Source organism: Boleophthalmus pectinirostris, unplaced genomic scaffold, assembly GCF_026225935.1.
Source record: "Boleophthalmus pectinirostris isolate CB_2022bp ecotype Guang Dong unplaced genomic scaffold, ASM2622593v1 HiC_scaffold_3, whole genome shotgun sequence".
Taxonomy (NCBI): domain Eukaryota; kingdom Metazoa; phylum Chordata; class Actinopteri; order Gobiiformes; family Gobiidae; genus Boleophthalmus; species Boleophthalmus pectinirostris.
In genome coordinates, this window is record NW_026571299.1 from 24,160,458 (window position 1) to 24,177,509 (window position 17,052).

Genomic DNA, 17,052 nt, shown 5'->3' on the forward strand with positions numbered 1-17,052 from the left:
AAGATAACCTGATGGGAGGAATGGTGAAAGGAAAGAGCGATCCTTATGTGAAAATCAACATCGGAGGAGAGACCTTCACCAGCCAAGTTATCAAGGCCAACCTCAACCCCACCTGGAACGAGATGTACGAGGTAGAGACATTTAACAACATTTGATCGGACAGTTATGGTGCGTTATGTCATTTTTCTGGGGGAGAGTCTGCCACCAGCTCATGGAGATGTTAATGCTTTGCCTAGAATGTTCCACGGTGTAGCACTAAGTTGATCTATCTTGCATTTATTCAGTTACAGGTGTTTTTAATGGTGAGATCCCATAATTTGGCCTGGTGGACTGACCCGCTTGCTTACATGGAGATACAGTTAAATATCGTACTGTTGAAAATTTTAGGCAAATATAACATCACTAAGGCTACGTTTACCCTGAAATTAATCACCGTATCACTGTGTCACCGTATGGGAAACGATGTACGTTGTTTCTGTGTCTGCAAGTCTTTCCTACCCACACAGCTTTGAGCGTATTTGTTTATGTTTTACATAAACGAAACTTAAAACTGCATGGCTCATTTGCATAAACTAAGTGCTCAAAAAAACATCTCGCTCCTTGTGCGCTGGTTCAGCTTCTGTCAGACTAAAGGACACAACTCAGTGGAATATGAGTGTTCTTTCTGTGACAGAGGGATGTTCTGCTGATGGTGAGTCTGTTCTGTGCTTCTATCACGTTGGAGATGGTTCATGTGAAACTTTTCAGAGATTATAAGTCTGCAGGTCGTACACACAGACCGTATATATGAATGGATTTATATTCTAGCCTCTTAGCGTGAATTACTTCGCGGCGCATAGACCTACACCAACATACTCAAATGAATTCGTGGGAGGTGGTGGCACCAGATTGTTCCGTCTCTGGAACCGTTTTCCATTGGATTAGTGTGAACGAACACTGCATCCACAATGAAAATGACTCGAATACGTACTAGTGTGGACGGGGCCTAACGCTCCAAAACGTCCCAATTTATTGCAATCAGATTTGTTAATACTCTTTAAAATAAAAAAATCTGTTCATAGTTCAGATTTTAAACATTTCTTGAAGTATTAACATTTCAGAGAAGACTAAAATATGTGGTGCTAAACAAAAATCTCAGGCATTTCAGAACTTGTTTATAGAGCTCTAAATTGCAGGGTTGTATGTTTTTGATGTGTAATGTGTGTAATTTCCTTTTCTTTGTTTGTTTGCCTGAATTAGGTGATTTTGACTCAACTTCACGGTCAGGATCTGCAGCTGGAAGTGTTTGATAAAGACATGGATGTAAAGGACGACTTCATGGGGAGGTAGGCAGCCAGTTAAATTTAATGTTTTAAATTTACATAAAATATACTTTGCATAGGAAGTTAGGATTTCTTAAGTCCTGTTTTCTAATGTTATTTTTCCCTAATCGTAGGTTGAAGATAAACCTCCAAGACATCATCAAATCCCAGTACACAGATCAGGTTAGTTTTCAAGGAAGCAATTCAGAATCACAGTATAAAAATTTATTTGACACCATGGCGATTATTTGAATCTGATTGGTCGAAGTGTTAGCCTGATTCATCAGACGGTTTCACTTCGTAGAAACCGTCTTGACCTGACAGCGTTAGAATTAGTTTGCTCGTCGGTAGGTGGGTACTTTTATTTAATCAGTCACTGCTATTTGGTCGTGACATATGTAATGTGCCACTAATGGGGATAACTGGTATATTAAGCTTTTCCCAAATCCATAGAAAGAAGAGCAACAACATCTTTCCCCTTGATAAAATTCACCAAACATTCTCTTTGTTCTGGCTTTAAATCCTCGATCTTGGGAGTCGTTGCCAACACAGAATGTATGGCTCTTCACTGATTGGCTGGCACTTCCAGGGTTCTTGCAAACCATCTAGTGTATTCCGATTCCTGACCTAGACGTTGGAGAGAAATGAAATTGAGCAGAGGCAGTAGTTGGTGCCAGCCTGACTATTGCAGTGTCACAACAGCAGAACAATCAAACCTTAGTTAAATCCAATTAAGAGAAAAGCATTGACATCAAGTGCACAAAGCATTTCCCTTCTGCATGTTTTTCACAAACTAAATAGTCCATATTGTCCGAGGATCCATCTTGCTGTACAAGGTTATTTTAAAACAACTCTATTATATTTGATTTGTTTTGTTTTTAGTGGTACACTCTGAACGATGTGAAGTCTGGCCGTGTTCATCTGGTGCTGGAGTGGGTCCCAACCTCCTCTGAGTCAGATCACGTCGACCAGGTAATAAATAAACTGCATTTGTTTTCATTGAATGTCTTTTTGACTTAAACGCTGGTAGAGAATTTATCATAACAGATCAAGTTGCAGTCTCAGTTGTGCTTTGTTTCATTCACAATGCAGTAGTTTGATAATCCAGCAAAAGGTTTATAATTATTATTTTTTTTTATTTTGTGTTTTAGGTTCTTACTTTTCTCTCAAGACAGTCGTACCAGAACAAAGCCATTCCCTCCGCAGCTCTCCTCTTCGTCTTTATTGAACAGGCTGATGGTTTACCAGTGAGTATAAAAACACATAAGGATTTTGTTTTATTATTGCCCACCTTATTCTGAAAGTTGCCGTGGGCGCTGCCATCGTCACTGGGGTTGTATTATTTTGTATGGGGCGATCTTCACAGTAAATAAGATCTATGCGGTTCCATAAGCCATTTTAAAGCCCCTCAGAGAATTGGTGCAGTGTTGACTTGTTGGTACATGTGAGTATTGAGCATTTTACACAAATAAACCTGCTTTATATCAGATTTTGGCTGAAAGAAAAAAAAAAAGTGTGATTCTCGCTTAATCAGAAGTACCACCACATAGAAAGCTGGATGGATTGACCACCACATAGAAAGCGCCGTTTCGAAATATTTAGAGGCAAATGTGGGCGGGCAGTATTAGGTCAATACAGTATTTCACTATATATATTTTTCATACAGTTCAGTCCTTTTTTTTCAGGTAAAGAAGAGTGGCAAAGACCCAAAAGTTGGAGCAGAAATCAGACTTGATAAACAGTCTCGTAAAACAACTGTGAGTTTATTTAATAAAGTTACTCATCATTTTAGACACATATTCACACTGTTATAAATAAATGAATGTCACTTTGTAGGTGTGTGAGCGAACTACATCTCCAGCGTGGCACGAGGCTTTCTGCTTCATGGTTCGCGACCCCAGAGAGGACATACTGGTCATCAAGGTAACACATGCTTTCCTTGGAAATGGAAAGTTAAGACCATACTTAGGGACATTCTCCATGCCATACTCTGGAATATGATAGACAAAGGAACAACATTTCCATGGACACAAGCAGGCCTTGATTTATAGATTACATTTCCTTTCATTTAAAACACAACTGTGTAACTTTTTAGCCAAAAAATGCTAAAATAAGTGTTGTATATGTTGTATGAAATAAGACATATCTATCTGTAGGATAGAGAGAAAGACTATACAGACAACTGGTGAAAAACAGCTCAGAACAGGTACATTGTGGCACAGAAATGTCTGCAAATGAGCCAATGTGATGCTGATTATCACAGTAAATAAAAAAACAAATAATTCAAGCAAATGAAAGAGTTTGGATTCCCACGACATACCTGGGCCCTGATCATCTCAACAGAAGCTTGTGTGGTTCAGATCTGTGTCAGAGCCTGAGCTCTCAGCTGAGCAGGGCCTGACTCTGGACTCTAAACCGGCCTTTACAGCTCTGTTTGAAATGTGGTGGTGAGCCTAGCTTAGGGTTTTAGTCCCACTTTAATGTCTATGAGTAAAATGAAATGAAAATGAAGCCAAGTGTCTACTTTTAAACTCTCTTATGTTGTTTCTATGTTTGTTCAGCTGTCCCATAGCTGGACGCTGCCCATCGGCTCCCTGGTGATCCCACTCCGAGAGCTGCTGTCAGAGCCGGGGCTGGTCCTGGATCAGTGGTTCCATCTGGACGGAGGTCTCCCAGACAGCCAGGTGCTGCTCAGGACCGAACTCAAGGTAAATGACTGTCGGATTTACAGTACTCATACAGTATTATTCATTAGTATTGGCAAGACATGGCTTATTTGTTAAAAAAAATTGCATGGTAGAGCATTTCAGAATGATTCCTCTTTTAATATCCTCATATATCCATTTAGGAGAATTAGAGGGACTGGTTAAAGGAAATGTATGTAGCCTGTGCTCAAACAGTTTTCAAAAAGGTACTGCAATCATAACTGAACCTCTGCAGATAAAGGACACATATTTGACAGGCCACATATAAAAGCTCAGAACCTCCAGAATTTCCTCACTGAGCTGCAGAAGCTGCACTAGCACTGATTCATGATTGGCTGTAGATACTGGGTTTTAGGTAGTGACCATTCAGATCAGAGAGAGGCACTTTAGGTTTTTTAGGAGACTCATGTGAGACTCATTCTGATTTCTGATTGGATAATTGTCTTTAGAACCAAAATACAAAGTTGTAACACCATCATGTCCAATGTTTTTATAATTAAGAATAAATCAGCATTACAATTGCTACCAGTAAAACATGTCTACCTCGTAGCTGGAGTTTCCTCAAAAGCAAAACAATAACTTCATGCCTAATTACTCAAATATTAAGTTACACTGTGTGATTTTCTTTCAGATGTTGGTTCCTTCCAAATGTCCAGTGCCCAAAGAGCCCAAAGTGAGTGTCCCTGCTCCCTCAGATCCTGTCCCTGCCCCCAGAAAACAGGAGACTGACCCTGCTCTCAAGTAAGACACAACGATTACACATAAATTTATTTTGTTTATTTGTCTTTATTATTTTCCTCCATTTTCTTCCAGATCCAGCACTGTGGACCCCACTCCTGTTGAGACTATCGTTCCCTCAGTGTTGGTGAGAGAAGAGGAGGAGGTTAAAGCTGCAGAAGCCCCAACAGCAGAAGAAGAGGAGGAGGAAGAGGAGGAGAAGGTCCCTGTGGTCACACTCCCTCCCCACACCTCTCCAGATATCAGCTTCGCCAGCGAGGTTTGTGGGAAATAAAGTAAAGAAACAAAAGAATTTCTAAAGCAGCTCTGTTTTAAATGTAGTTAAAGGTATGTTCCCCTTTAGCTGTTGATTAATCTTTATATTATTTTATAGGAAGTGAGCATATTAATAAACATCTGTACCAGTTACAGTGTCAGTATTACAGATACAGAAAAAAACTATTAAAACATTACAGAAAGAGATAAAAGAGCAATAAAAGGCCACTTATATATGTGGAACATTCTGCTGGTCGCGAGCAAGAAAACAATAACCAAAAATGTATGAGTGCTAAACTACCGAATTTGGAGGACTGGATTAACATTGTGGAAGACATTTCACAAATGGAAAGACTGACACTCAAACAAAGATTGGAATACGACAGGTATGAGGAAGGCTGGAAACCATGGAAAGACTTTATTAATACCCAAACATAAAAAAAAAAAGGAACATCAGTGACAATCTCTGTACACTGCTACTCAAATGTTCAAATATTTGTTTTTTATTTTTTTACTTTGTATTCTCAACGGAATAAGGGGGAAAAAAAGAAAGAAATTTTCAATACTATAATAGTGAGATATGTGAAGTGAAAGAAGGCTGAAGGGGAAAAAATTGTGATTTGAAACTGTCATTTCTACTAGACTGTCAATAAAAATTTGAATTTAAAAAAAAACTTACTTATACAGTAACCCTAAATCAGGACAAAACCAGTAAACCCTTAAATCAAAACAACAGATTGTTAAAGACTTAAATAAATAGAAAAAAAACAAACACTTCAGTTTTTAATCGCCCTATATAATGAGTCAGATGTTAATTATTTGACCCTGAACATTTCGAAACATTTCATAGTACATAAAATATAATGTACAAAAACTAATGCCAGTATAATTCTCATTACAGACCTCATTACAGATAGCCTCTACACTCTTTTATATCTGGTATTTTGTTGTGCTCCTCTCTGCAGGGCATGCTGAGGATTGTCCTGCTCGAGGCTCAGAGTCTTGTGGCCAAAGACAAATTGATGGGAGGGATGGTGAAGGGGAAGAGCGACCCCTACGCCAAAATCACTGTGGGACAATCTGTGTTCAAGAGCAACGTCATCAAGGAAAACCTCAACCCAGTCTGGAACGAGATGTACCAGGTGAGGGGGGTCGAGGAGTAATAATAGTCCTGTCAGTAGTAATATTAGTAGCAGAGATAGTAGTAGTAGTTAGTTGGTTAGTGCTGGGATTGTAGTAGTAGCAGAAAAAAGTACTTGAGTAAAAGTTGTGGTTCCTCTTCCCACTGTGAGTAAGTCTATGAGTGTGAAGAGTCCCTCAGTCGTCCAGGTAGAATCCATGGTGAGAAGAAAATACAGTTTGTCGACTGGACAAAAGTTAATTTGGTTGAAGACGTTTCGCAGCTCATCCAAGCTGCATCTTCAGTTCTGGGCAGAATGTTGGTGGACACTTCCTTATATCTGTCTGCAGGGAGCTAACTAACTGAAACTAACACACCTATTTGTTTACAGTTTCTGTTTGTTAGTTTGGCCTATTGACCTGTAATGGGTGTGGGGTCTAATTAGCATAACAATTCAGGGGCATAACGGGTGCTCCCTCACCTCTGGACCTGACCTGACTACACCTATTGTTCTCTTGTTTGTTTTGAATAAGGCTTGAGGATGGACTTGTAAATAGGAGTTAGATAGTGCCGTAGGCCTCCATTTCTGTTTAGAGAAGGATTCTCTTTCTTAACAAAAATGGCTTCTTTCACTCCCCTCTCAAACCAACTCTTTTTTCTGGCTAAAATCTGTACCTCGCTGTTCTCAAATGAGCGGCCTGTGGCTTTTTAAGTGGAGATGTACAGCAGACTCAGGTCTTGTGTTGCTCTCTCGTCTGTGTTGGTTCATCCTCTTGTGAAATAGCTGTTTATTTTCTCCAGTGTAACGTTCACTAGAGTTTTCACTGCACTGAATGGAGTAGACCACATTGCTTTGTTTGTGGCTTGGTGTTTTGTCCTTTGGGTGGACCAGTTTCTGTCTTAAAGTATCTGACAATTTATCTGACAATATGAAATGATCTGAACATTTGCTCTTTTGACACCTTAACTTCGGATATGAGTTTTTGTTTTTTTATTTTAGGTAAATTCATTAGAAATAACAGAATCTCACAATTCATGTATCTACTACGTATATTATGCCAATACATTCTACTTCAGTAATGTAATATTATTTTGAATGAATCTTACTCTACTCTTATATAGTTGTAGAACTTGAAGTATCAGTAGTGGCACTTTTCTTTTTTTTTCTTGATAAAAACAGTAATGAGTCCACATAATAATGTTTATAATGTGTAGGTGGTGCTGAGGGCGCAGGCAGGGCAGGAGGTGCAGTTGGAGCTGTTTGACAAAGACATGGACTCAGACGACTTCATGGGCAGGTGAGGTTCTGCCTGATCCCTCTGCACTCACACAGGCCTCACACTGTGTCATTACAACGGGATATAATTATAACTCCAGACATATCATCACCGCTCCATCTTCTTCAAGTGATGTTTTCTAGCACATTTTTAGTAGAGTTTAGATTTCAGTAAAAAGGTGATATTTCAACATCGATGGTGTCACTTAACAATCAAGTTTGTGGCGTAAAGGTGCATTGTGTAACTTTTCTTCTGGAGGGTATAGACAATAAAGTGTACCTTTACTTTAACCTTAACCTTAACTAGTTGAAACTTATCAGGTATGAAAACAAATTAAACCTTGTTCTAAAAAGAATCTAAGAAAATAAAATGGTGGAGGGCATGCAGCCTTCTTGTCTCCATGGAGATGTAGTAGCTTTGCCAGATTACAAGTAAGATCTGTGGATAGGTGGCCCCACTCACAGGAAGAATGAATGTTTTTCAATGTGTTTTTGAGCAATAAAAACCTGTTGTGGAAATAAAACATGAATATGTTTAATGCCATATTGTGCAACATTCCAGGCAAAGCAATATTATCACCATGGAGACAAGCAGATCTGAAAAGTTACATAGTGCAGCTGTAAAATGGTACATCTCATGCCTAAGGCCTTTTCTTTACTGTAAACAGGTTCAAAGTGAGTGTAGCCGACATCATCAGATCACAGTTCTCAGACGAAGTACGTTTGCACTTTTTCTTGTTAATTGTTCCCATATTCAAATCTGAAAAATCTGACCAAGTATGATTTTATTTTATTGTCAGTGGTACACCTTAAATGACGTTAAATCTGGTCGTGTGCGTCTGATTCTGGAGTGGATCCCAACAGTTTCCCATCATGCATCTCTGGACAGGGTAAGTGCAGCTATCCTTCTGTTATAATATACTGTATATCTCATATCCCTGTAATGTGCTTTTCATTATTCCTCTATCAGGTGATGCAGCTGCAGTCTCTCCATTCATACAAAAACAAGGCTGTTCCCACAGCTGCTCTGCTCTTCGTTTATGTGGACCGAGCTCATTCACTGCCTGTAAGAAAAACATGTTCTGCTCTCATTCAGTTTATTCAAGTTATTTTCATTCCCAATAGGCAAGACAAGTCCATAGGCACTACATAGGACGCCCTATTAGATTTAACAGCAAAAGAAAGGTAAATTCTGTCCTCCCAACAACGTTTTTGGGAAGTTTTTTCAGTGACAAAAATTATAATATGAGAACACAGACATGAAATAATAAAAAACAAACATGTGACCACGTCATTAAACTAGAGAGTGTTATACTTGTAACTAAATGAACATAACAAATATACAGATATAAAATGATAAAATTAATCTAACAGTGTCCCCAAATATGAGGTAAACATGTTCAAATCACATATAGCTTTTACTGAATTATTAAGTAATGCTGATTCCGCTCATGTCATGAGTCAGTGCTATTGCAGCCTCTGCAGCTCAGGGAGTGAATTCTGGAAGTTCTGAGTTTTCACATGAGACATGGTTTGTCTATATACTGAGAATGAGAAAACTTGTATATATATCTATCTGCAGGTTAAGACTCTGGCAGCACAGGTTCAGTTCGGATTGTAATAACTTTTATGGTCTGTGAGAGCACTGGACATATAGAGTTCTTTAAATACTGTATGTTCTGAAAGATTTTCTGACATGGTCATTTAAACTTTATTTTAAACCTTTATGAATGATTTTCTAGTTTAAGAAAAGTGGAAAGGAGCCCAGGCCTGCGGTGGAGCTCGTACTTGGGAAGACAAGCCACAAAACCAAGGTATGTAATTACACAAGCAAAGAATTATACACAACTGTAACGCCCCCTCATGGTCAAACTCAAAACAACAACACATGTGTTTCCCCACTGAAACATCGTTTTTCTGTTGTGTGTTCAGGTGTGCGACCGCTCCAGAGCTCCAGAGTGGAAAGAATCATTCCACTTCTTGGTTCAGAATCCAACAGAGGAAAAGCTGATATTGAAGGTTATTTTATTTTTATTTTGAATGTATATTTTGTAATTAGTTCAAAATAGTGCGAACCATGTTTTAAATCGAAGAAGAAAAGAGAATTTAAATCATGTGAACTTTGTTGTCTTCCCCTCTGTAGGTGTCCAGTGCGTGGGATCAGCCCATTGGTTCTGTGGAGGTCCCTGTCAGGGACCTCCTCTCTGAGCCTCAGCTAGTTCTGGACAAATGGATGAATTTAGACGGAGCTTTACCTGAAAGTCAGATCCTTCTGCGGACTGAACTCAAGGTTAGACATTTCAGATATTTAAGGGATTTTAAAAGGCAAGGCAAGTTTATTTGTATAGCACAATTCGTACATAAAGTATTCAAAGTGCTTTACAGAATAAGAAATACATTAAAATCATAATAAAAACAAATCAAAACAAAATAATCATGAAGATTAAAATTAAAAAAGAGAGACATAATTGGAAGAAGAGTGTGGAATGAAAACCTTTCAGTTATATGCACAGTTAAACAGAAATGTTTTGAGTCTGGATTTAAACAGCGTCACAGAAGAGTCTGTCTCACATGTTCAGACTGTTCCAGGTTTTAGCTGCATGAACCTGAAACGCTGACTCCCCTTGTTTAGTCCTGACTCTGGGCACCAGCAGGAGGCCGGTCCCTGAGGTCCTCAGAGTGCGAGATGGTTCATATGCCACTAACATGTCACAGATGTACTTTGGTGCTCTGCCATGGAGAGACTTGTACACAAGCAGAGCTGCTTAAAGTCTATTCTCTGAGGCACAGGAAGCCAGTGCAGAGACCTGAAGCACAGGACTTATGTGCTCGTACTTCCTAGTTCGAGTAAGGACCCGAGCTGCAGCATTCTGGATGTTCTGCAGCGTCTCACAGCTCGTTTGGAGAGACCAGTGAGCAGACCATTACAGTAGTCTAACCTACTGGAGACAAATGCATGGATAAGTTTCTCCAAGTCTGATTTAGACAGTAAACCTTTGATTTTTGCTATGTTTTTTAGATGGTAAAAGGCGGCAGATGTTATTGATTTTATGTGACTGTTAAAGTTCAAGTCTGAGTCCATTATTACCCCTAGATTTCTTGCCTGATTTGAAGGTTTTAGAGCGAGAGACTGGAGGTGACTGCTGACACTGTCCCTTTGTTTCTGTGGACCAAACACTATGACTTCAGTCTTGTCAGAGTTTAGCTGGAGAAAGTTGTTTTGCATCCACACACTGATCTGTTGGATGCAGTGACAAGTGACTCCACTGGTCCATAGTCTCCTGCTGCCAGAGAGACGTAGATCTGAGTGTCATCTGCATAATTGTGGTAGGACACATTATTGCTGCTTATTAACTGGCCTAATGGCAGCATGTAGAGATTGAACAACAGGGGGCCCAGGATTGACCCCTGAGGCACCCCACAGGTCAGGGCCATGTCATCTGAGACACAGTTTCCAATTTCAACAAAATACTTCCTGTCTTCTAGATAGGACTTGAACCAGTTTAGTACAGTACCAGAAATGCCCACCCAGTCCTCTAGTCTCTGTAAGAGGATCCCATGATCGACAGTGTCAAAAGCAGCACTCAGATCTAACAGGATCAAGACTGAGACTTTGCCTGCATCAGTGTTCAGGCGGATGTCATTTGTCACCTTGATAAGAGCAGTCTCAGTGCTGTGGTGCTCTAAAACCTGACTGGAAAACATCAAAGGAGTTGTTCATTTGGAGAAAGTTCGTAAGCTGTTGGTAAACAGCTTTTTCAAGGACTTTGCCAAAAAACGGCAGATTTGAGATGGGTCTGAAATTGTTCAGTACTGTGGCATCAAGACTGCTCTTCTTTAGGAGAGGCTTAATGACCGCAGTTTTCAACGCGTTTGGGAATGTTCCAGATTGAAGTGACATGTTAACTATGTGAGTGAGTGGTGAAAGTAAACTGTTGAGGACGGACTTTAGAAATCTAGTGGGTAACATGTCCAGGCAGCAAGTAGATGAACTCAGACTGGTAACGATCTCTAAAACAGTTTTGTCAGTTACAGGTGCAAAGTGATTATAGATAAAGTATAGACAAGTATGATCAGACTAGAGCATAGTTTGGATTTATTACATGCTGTATGTTTTAAATGATTCCACAATAGTGCTGCAATATTTTCAACTTTGAATTTTGAACAACCAAGAAAAAGGGTTCAGGTCTGATTTTTATATCACAGTCATTATTATTTAGAGTATAATGTGATTTTCAACACAAAACAATAATTGTTTCTTTAATAATACCATGTACTGTACCATATACAGTACGCATTATTTTCAAATTCTGTTTAAACTATTCAGAACATTGGACATTATTTTTCAGTATTGATCCTGACAGTATTTAAATATGCTGTAGGCCTAGTACTTGTTTTAGTATGAACAGTATGCAGTTTTGTCACTCGTCTATTTCAGATTGTTCTACCTTGGTAGACTGATGTAATGTTATAATGTATTTTATAGATCCTGGACTCAAAGCTGACAGAGGTGCCACTGCTGTCTGTCCCTGGAGCTGCAGAAACTGAACCCACTTTTAAAGCAGTGATTGAAGACCAGAAACTACCAGAGCAGCTGCAGCCGGAGTGAGTGATAGATTTTTATAGCCATCAAGTTTATATTATGGATTATAATTATAGACATGGTACAACCTTAAAAAAAACACATATCTTATGAGCTCAGAGTATCCTAATTTTTTGATGAGTTTCCAAGCGTGTTTCACAACAACTAGCATGCTAACAGTGACCTGTTTATCACATAATACATTTCTTTATTAATAAGATGCAGACAGTGCACAGTGGACTTACATATTATACAATATATCTCTGCAGAGGCAAGGCAAATTTTGCTCATATACAAAATCAGGCCAAAATCAGATGTAATTATTGGTTGTCTGATTACTCTAGTTCAGGGGTCTCCAACCTTTTTTTCTCCGGTGAGCTACCTTTACAAAAAGAAAATGCCAGAGAGCTACTAGTTTTAGCAGTCACGAGAAACTAAGTATATATAAGAGCCACAGCAAGCCTTAGATAATGTACAGAGAGATTAGGGCGACCAGATTTTCAAAATAAAAAAATGGGACATCCTTGGTTTGGGTTAGTTGGTAATAATAAAATTACGAAGCAGGTGCGTAACTAAGGAAAATTGTTCTGCACTCTGCACTAATGTGAGTCAATGTAGTCACATTTTCTTTGTGTTCTGGTCATTCTTAAGCCGCTTTTCTTTATTTTACCTAAACAAATGACAATGTATGCTTCTCTTTACTGTTGACAAGGATCAAATTGGTCAAAAATAGGGACACCTGGGACATTTCTTGTATAAAACTGGGACAAATCAATGGTTTTGGATGAATCTGCTGGGACAGGAGACACAGGGCTTAAAACTGGGACTCTCAAGGTTAAACAGGGACGTCTGGTCACCCAAAGATAGATGGCTATAAAAAATAAACCATTTTCCATTTAGTAGTGTACAAATGATACATGTACAATGGTAATAGGCATTTCATTGTACTTCAGAAATCTCTTGATGAGCTACTTGAAAGGGGGAGGAGAGCTACTGGTAACTCCCAACTTATAGGCTGGAGACCCCTGTTCTAGTTATCTGATTTTCACCGACAAAGTAAATGTTCCCACTGTTTTGTTGATTTGTTGTGATCACCCTGAGCAAAAACGAGCAGAAAACATATGTACTGCACGATTGCTACATTTCTGATCATCACGTATGGCCAAAATATGTTTAAAATAAGGCTTGATGTTCTATCAACTGGGTAATGCTACATTATTAGTTATGCAGTTAATGCACCTTGCATTATGTAACTTTTCTGGTGGAGGGTCTTAAAAGGGTCTTATGCCTTTGGATATGTCATTGCTCTGCTTTGAATGTTCCACAGTATGACATTAAACAGCTCTACCTTACGTTTATTGAATTACAAGTGGTTTTATTGCTCAAAAATACCTAATAAAACAGACATTCTGACTGTGAGTGGGGTCGCCTCTCCACAGATCTGACTTGTAACTTGGTCTGGTTTGGTCTCTGTGATGATACAAAGGTTTAATGCCATACTATGAAACATTCCAGACAAAGCAATAGCATCTCCACAAACATTTGATGGACTCTCCTCCAGAAAAGTTACACAATTCAGCTTCACAATTCAGGTGCTGACAGGGAAGACATTAAACCAGTTTTTGTTTCATTTGCTTCAGTAATTACAGAAATATTAACCATAAACCTGCCCAAAACATCTGAACATCCAACAGTAATACAATATGTTCTCTGTTTTGTCAGGCCTGTTTCAGAATGGACGCAGCCTCAGGTCCAAGAGACAGATGTCGAACCTGAGGAGACGCACACCTCTCCTCACACTTTACCGTCTGCTCCTCCAGCTGCCGAGGTGAGACAACAGCACTAAAGAGTTTCAGAATGGCCGCTTAAATTTGTTTTATTTGAACCGTAACACTTTTCTCAGATGGAGGAGGAACAAGAAGAGACAGAGGAGCAGCTTATCAATTCAGGGCCTACAGCAACCGAGCACTTAAAACCAACGGTAGACACGAAAGGGTGAGTTTACGCTATTGTTTTGTGTATCTCGTGTCTGTCTATGGATAATTGTGCACTTTTTTTTTTTTTGCTTTTTAGCATATTATAACACTTGTTCCCTCATCAAAAACATGCCCAAAGTTTTAGATATGTCACGGCAATTCTCCATAAATATACAAAAACATGACAGAAAATTGTAACACAGCAAACTTCACAAACCTGATGTGATGTGTAGTAGTTTTATTTAGCAAGATGCATGCTGATTGTGTTGTGATAATGCTCTGAAGGGGGAGTGTATGGAGTAAGAAAGCTTTCAGAAATATTTGTGTGCATAGAATAGAAATCCGTGCATTTGTCTGTAGTTGAGAATAAAATAAATTTCGTAAACTATCGAAAGGGTCCAGTCATACATGAAATGTATTGTGTGTATTTTATCCATCAGAATACATTCAATACTGATGACGTATTTTTGACAGTAAAGTCGCGTCTGAATTTGTATTCATACCGAAAAAAGGGTAATCGTACATTTTCATTTTGTGATTGTAATTCCTGATGTCGTAACTTTTCAGTTTGTATTTTGATGGACTCATTTGAGAGTTTACGAATATTTATTTTATGCTCAACTACAGACAAATATCCACAGATTTCCCAAATATGCACAGATTTCTATCCTATGCACACAAATATTTCTGCAAGCTTTTTTACTCCATAGAAGTGACTTAGTGCAGAGAGCAAAGAGAGGGGATACTCAGAGCATCAAGATGAAAACAAAACATATAAAACATGTTAATACGTTGTTTTCGGCGAATATAGCATTTTCTAAACAATAAAAGGTAACATAGTGAACTAAACATGTTATATGTTACCCGTTAATACACCAAAATGTAATACTCCCTCTTAAACATGCTCTATATGGACCAAATAAACCAATAATCATTTTGTATGTACAAGCAGCAGTTTGTATAATGTAGTAGTTGTACCAAAAACTGTATTTCCGAAATATTTTGTTCATATGTTTTATTTTTTTTATCAAAGGTAATATATATATTTTTTATTTGTCTGGTCTCAGTACTGGTCTGGAGGATCTAGTCCAGGCCACAGTCACTGGTCTCCCTGAAGAACCTGCAGAAGTCCTGCCTCCAAACACCACTCCAAACCATGACTTTGCCACAGAGGTCAGTATAGTTATCATTGTTATATCAAAGTATATTAAAGACATGTAAAATAGCAGACTTTTTGCAAAAATCTGTGGTTTTTCTAACTAAATTAAACAAGATGCTAAAAATGACAGGACGTTATTGTCAAATGCACCTTTACATGTTGCCCAAAAATGTGGTAGTTACTTTTTAATAATCAAAAATCAGCTTTTTAATTACAATTCAACATGGGTATGGTAAACTAATCTAACTCTATGAAGACAAATAAGGAGCATACACGCCTGTTGTTAAGCAGCGAGGCTTTAAAATAGTTATTTCTTCGTCTGAATGTCTCTCCTTCCTCTCTCCTTCCTCTATCCCCCTTTTCACCTTTATAACCATAATCACAGATCTTTTTTTATATTCTTAGGGCCTGCTGAGGATTCTCCTGCTGGAAGCTCGCAGTCTGGTGGCCAAAGACAATCTGATGGGTGGGATGGTGAAAGGGAAGAGCGACCCCTACGTGAACATCACCATAGGCAAAACTGCTTTCAAGAGTCATGTGATCAAGGAAAACCTCAACCCCACCTGGAACGAGATGTACGAGGTAGGAGCTGGAATATCAGTTTATTATGGACATTTAAAGGTGCACTGTGTAACTTTTTTAGTGGAAGGTCCCCTGATAGTCTCTATGGAGATGCTGCTGTGCTGTATCTGCTGTATTTCAAGGTTTCTTTTAGCAGTAAGAACACCTACTCACTGCATTGCATAAGCACTTTTCACAACTTTCAGAGAGCAGACCAGAGTTTTGTCATCACAGTAAAGCAAACAACAACTGCAATGTACACACACACACACACCCTGATTATGTGACAGTACACACACCTCAAGAGCTGCTTATAAAATATATGTACTAATTGTGGCCAAACTAGATGGGGTGAAATTGGGTACAGTAGCTTTTATCCCATACTATAGAGCAGGAGTCTCCAACATGTAGCTCAGGAGCCACCAGTAGCTCTCCACCCCCTTCCAAGTAGCTCACCAAGGGATTTCTGAAGTATATGTATTGCGATTATTATGTAAAATCTGATTACCGGTAATTGCTGTTGTAAATGTATAATTTTGATGCCGAACTTGTACACTAATAAATGGATTATTATTTATGTTCAAAGAGCCATTAAACACTCTCCTGAAGCTTTACTCCCTGAAGCAAAACCTGAAAAAGCCTCCAGAGTGAGCGGTGCTCGGCAGATTGGGGGATAACTGACAGCAAATCCAACACGGCTCGACCCGGTGCGCTCTGGACTTTGAAACAGAGCTGACATTTGTGCTCGGATCATGCCATTTCCCTTTTCTCCAGACACGGTGGGACATCGTAGTGTCCAGCAGTGCCAGGTCAGGGCGGGGCTGAGAGGAGCTCCTCACGTCCTGCCCATAGGCACCAGTGTTTGCACTTGTCATGTAATAACCTGCATCTGACTCACTGGTGGCCGTTAGTCCAACCCGAAAATTCAAATGTCCTGGCCATAGTTGATCCTAAAGAAGTCGTTACAGACACGACTTTGACCCAAAAGTCAGATTTTTAACAAATATGCAGTAAAATGCCAAAATAAGGCCAGGGATATGTAGACATTTCTATTTTAGGCCCATTTTAGAAAAAAAAGTGATTTTGGTGTTCAGTGGCCCTTTAATAGGCATCTAATTGTACTCTGTCTAAGGCTCACCATGGCTCTTCTACTTTCTCAATTTCTTGCAACCGCTAAAACAAGTAGCTCTCTGGCATTTTTATTTCATAAAGGTAACTCCCCAGAGAAAAAAGGTTAGACAGCCTGCTGTAGAGCATTCCAGGCAAAGTACAGTAATACGATCTCCATGGAGACAAGCTGATGGCAGACCTGCACCAGAAAAGTTACATAGTGCAGCTTTAATGGTTGTAAATGGGTGAAATTAAATATTGTTGTGGTC

At 39.1% G+C, this 17,052-nt stretch overlaps 1 protein-coding gene across 1 annotated transcript in view; it reads left to right on the plus strand.

The window, feature by feature from the left end:
• The first annotated feature begins 6 nt into the window (after nucleotides 1-6).
• The window catches only part of esyt1b (extended synaptotagmin-like protein 1b), a 28,962-nt gene continuing 11,916 nt past the window's right edge, over nucleotides 7-17,052 (plus strand). The window contains exons 1-23 of the mRNA XM_055160399.1: nucleotides 7-131; nucleotides 1,240-1,325; nucleotides 1,436-1,484; nucleotides 2,184-2,273; nucleotides 2,453-2,548; nucleotides 2,987-3,058; nucleotides 3,138-3,224; nucleotides 3,863-4,009; nucleotides 4,638-4,747; nucleotides 4,820-5,003; nucleotides 5,965-6,141; nucleotides 7,335-7,417; nucleotides 8,064-8,112; nucleotides 8,196-8,285; nucleotides 8,366-8,461; nucleotides 9,138-9,209; nucleotides 9,328-9,414; nucleotides 9,539-9,685; nucleotides 11,882-12,000; nucleotides 13,700-13,805; nucleotides 13,881-13,972; nucleotides 15,021-15,126; nucleotides 15,518-15,694. Of these exons, the coding sequence (XP_055016374.1) occupies nucleotides 12-131; nucleotides 1,240-1,325; nucleotides 1,436-1,484; nucleotides 2,184-2,273; nucleotides 2,453-2,548; nucleotides 2,987-3,058; nucleotides 3,138-3,224; nucleotides 3,863-4,009; nucleotides 4,638-4,747; nucleotides 4,820-5,003; nucleotides 5,965-6,141; nucleotides 7,335-7,417; nucleotides 8,064-8,112; nucleotides 8,196-8,285; nucleotides 8,366-8,461; nucleotides 9,138-9,209; nucleotides 9,328-9,414; nucleotides 9,539-9,685; nucleotides 11,882-12,000; nucleotides 13,700-13,805; nucleotides 13,881-13,972; nucleotides 15,021-15,126; nucleotides 15,518-15,694 (2,442 nt within the window). The 5' untranslated portion in view covers nucleotides 7-11. The remainder of the gene's footprint in view (nucleotides 132-1,239; nucleotides 1,326-1,435; nucleotides 1,485-2,183; nucleotides 2,274-2,452; nucleotides 2,549-2,986; nucleotides 3,059-3,137; nucleotides 3,225-3,862; nucleotides 4,010-4,637; nucleotides 4,748-4,819; nucleotides 5,004-5,964; nucleotides 6,142-7,334; nucleotides 7,418-8,063; nucleotides 8,113-8,195; nucleotides 8,286-8,365; nucleotides 8,462-9,137; nucleotides 9,210-9,327; nucleotides 9,415-9,538; nucleotides 9,686-11,881; nucleotides 12,001-13,699; nucleotides 13,806-13,880; nucleotides 13,973-15,020; nucleotides 15,127-15,517; nucleotides 15,695-17,052) is intronic.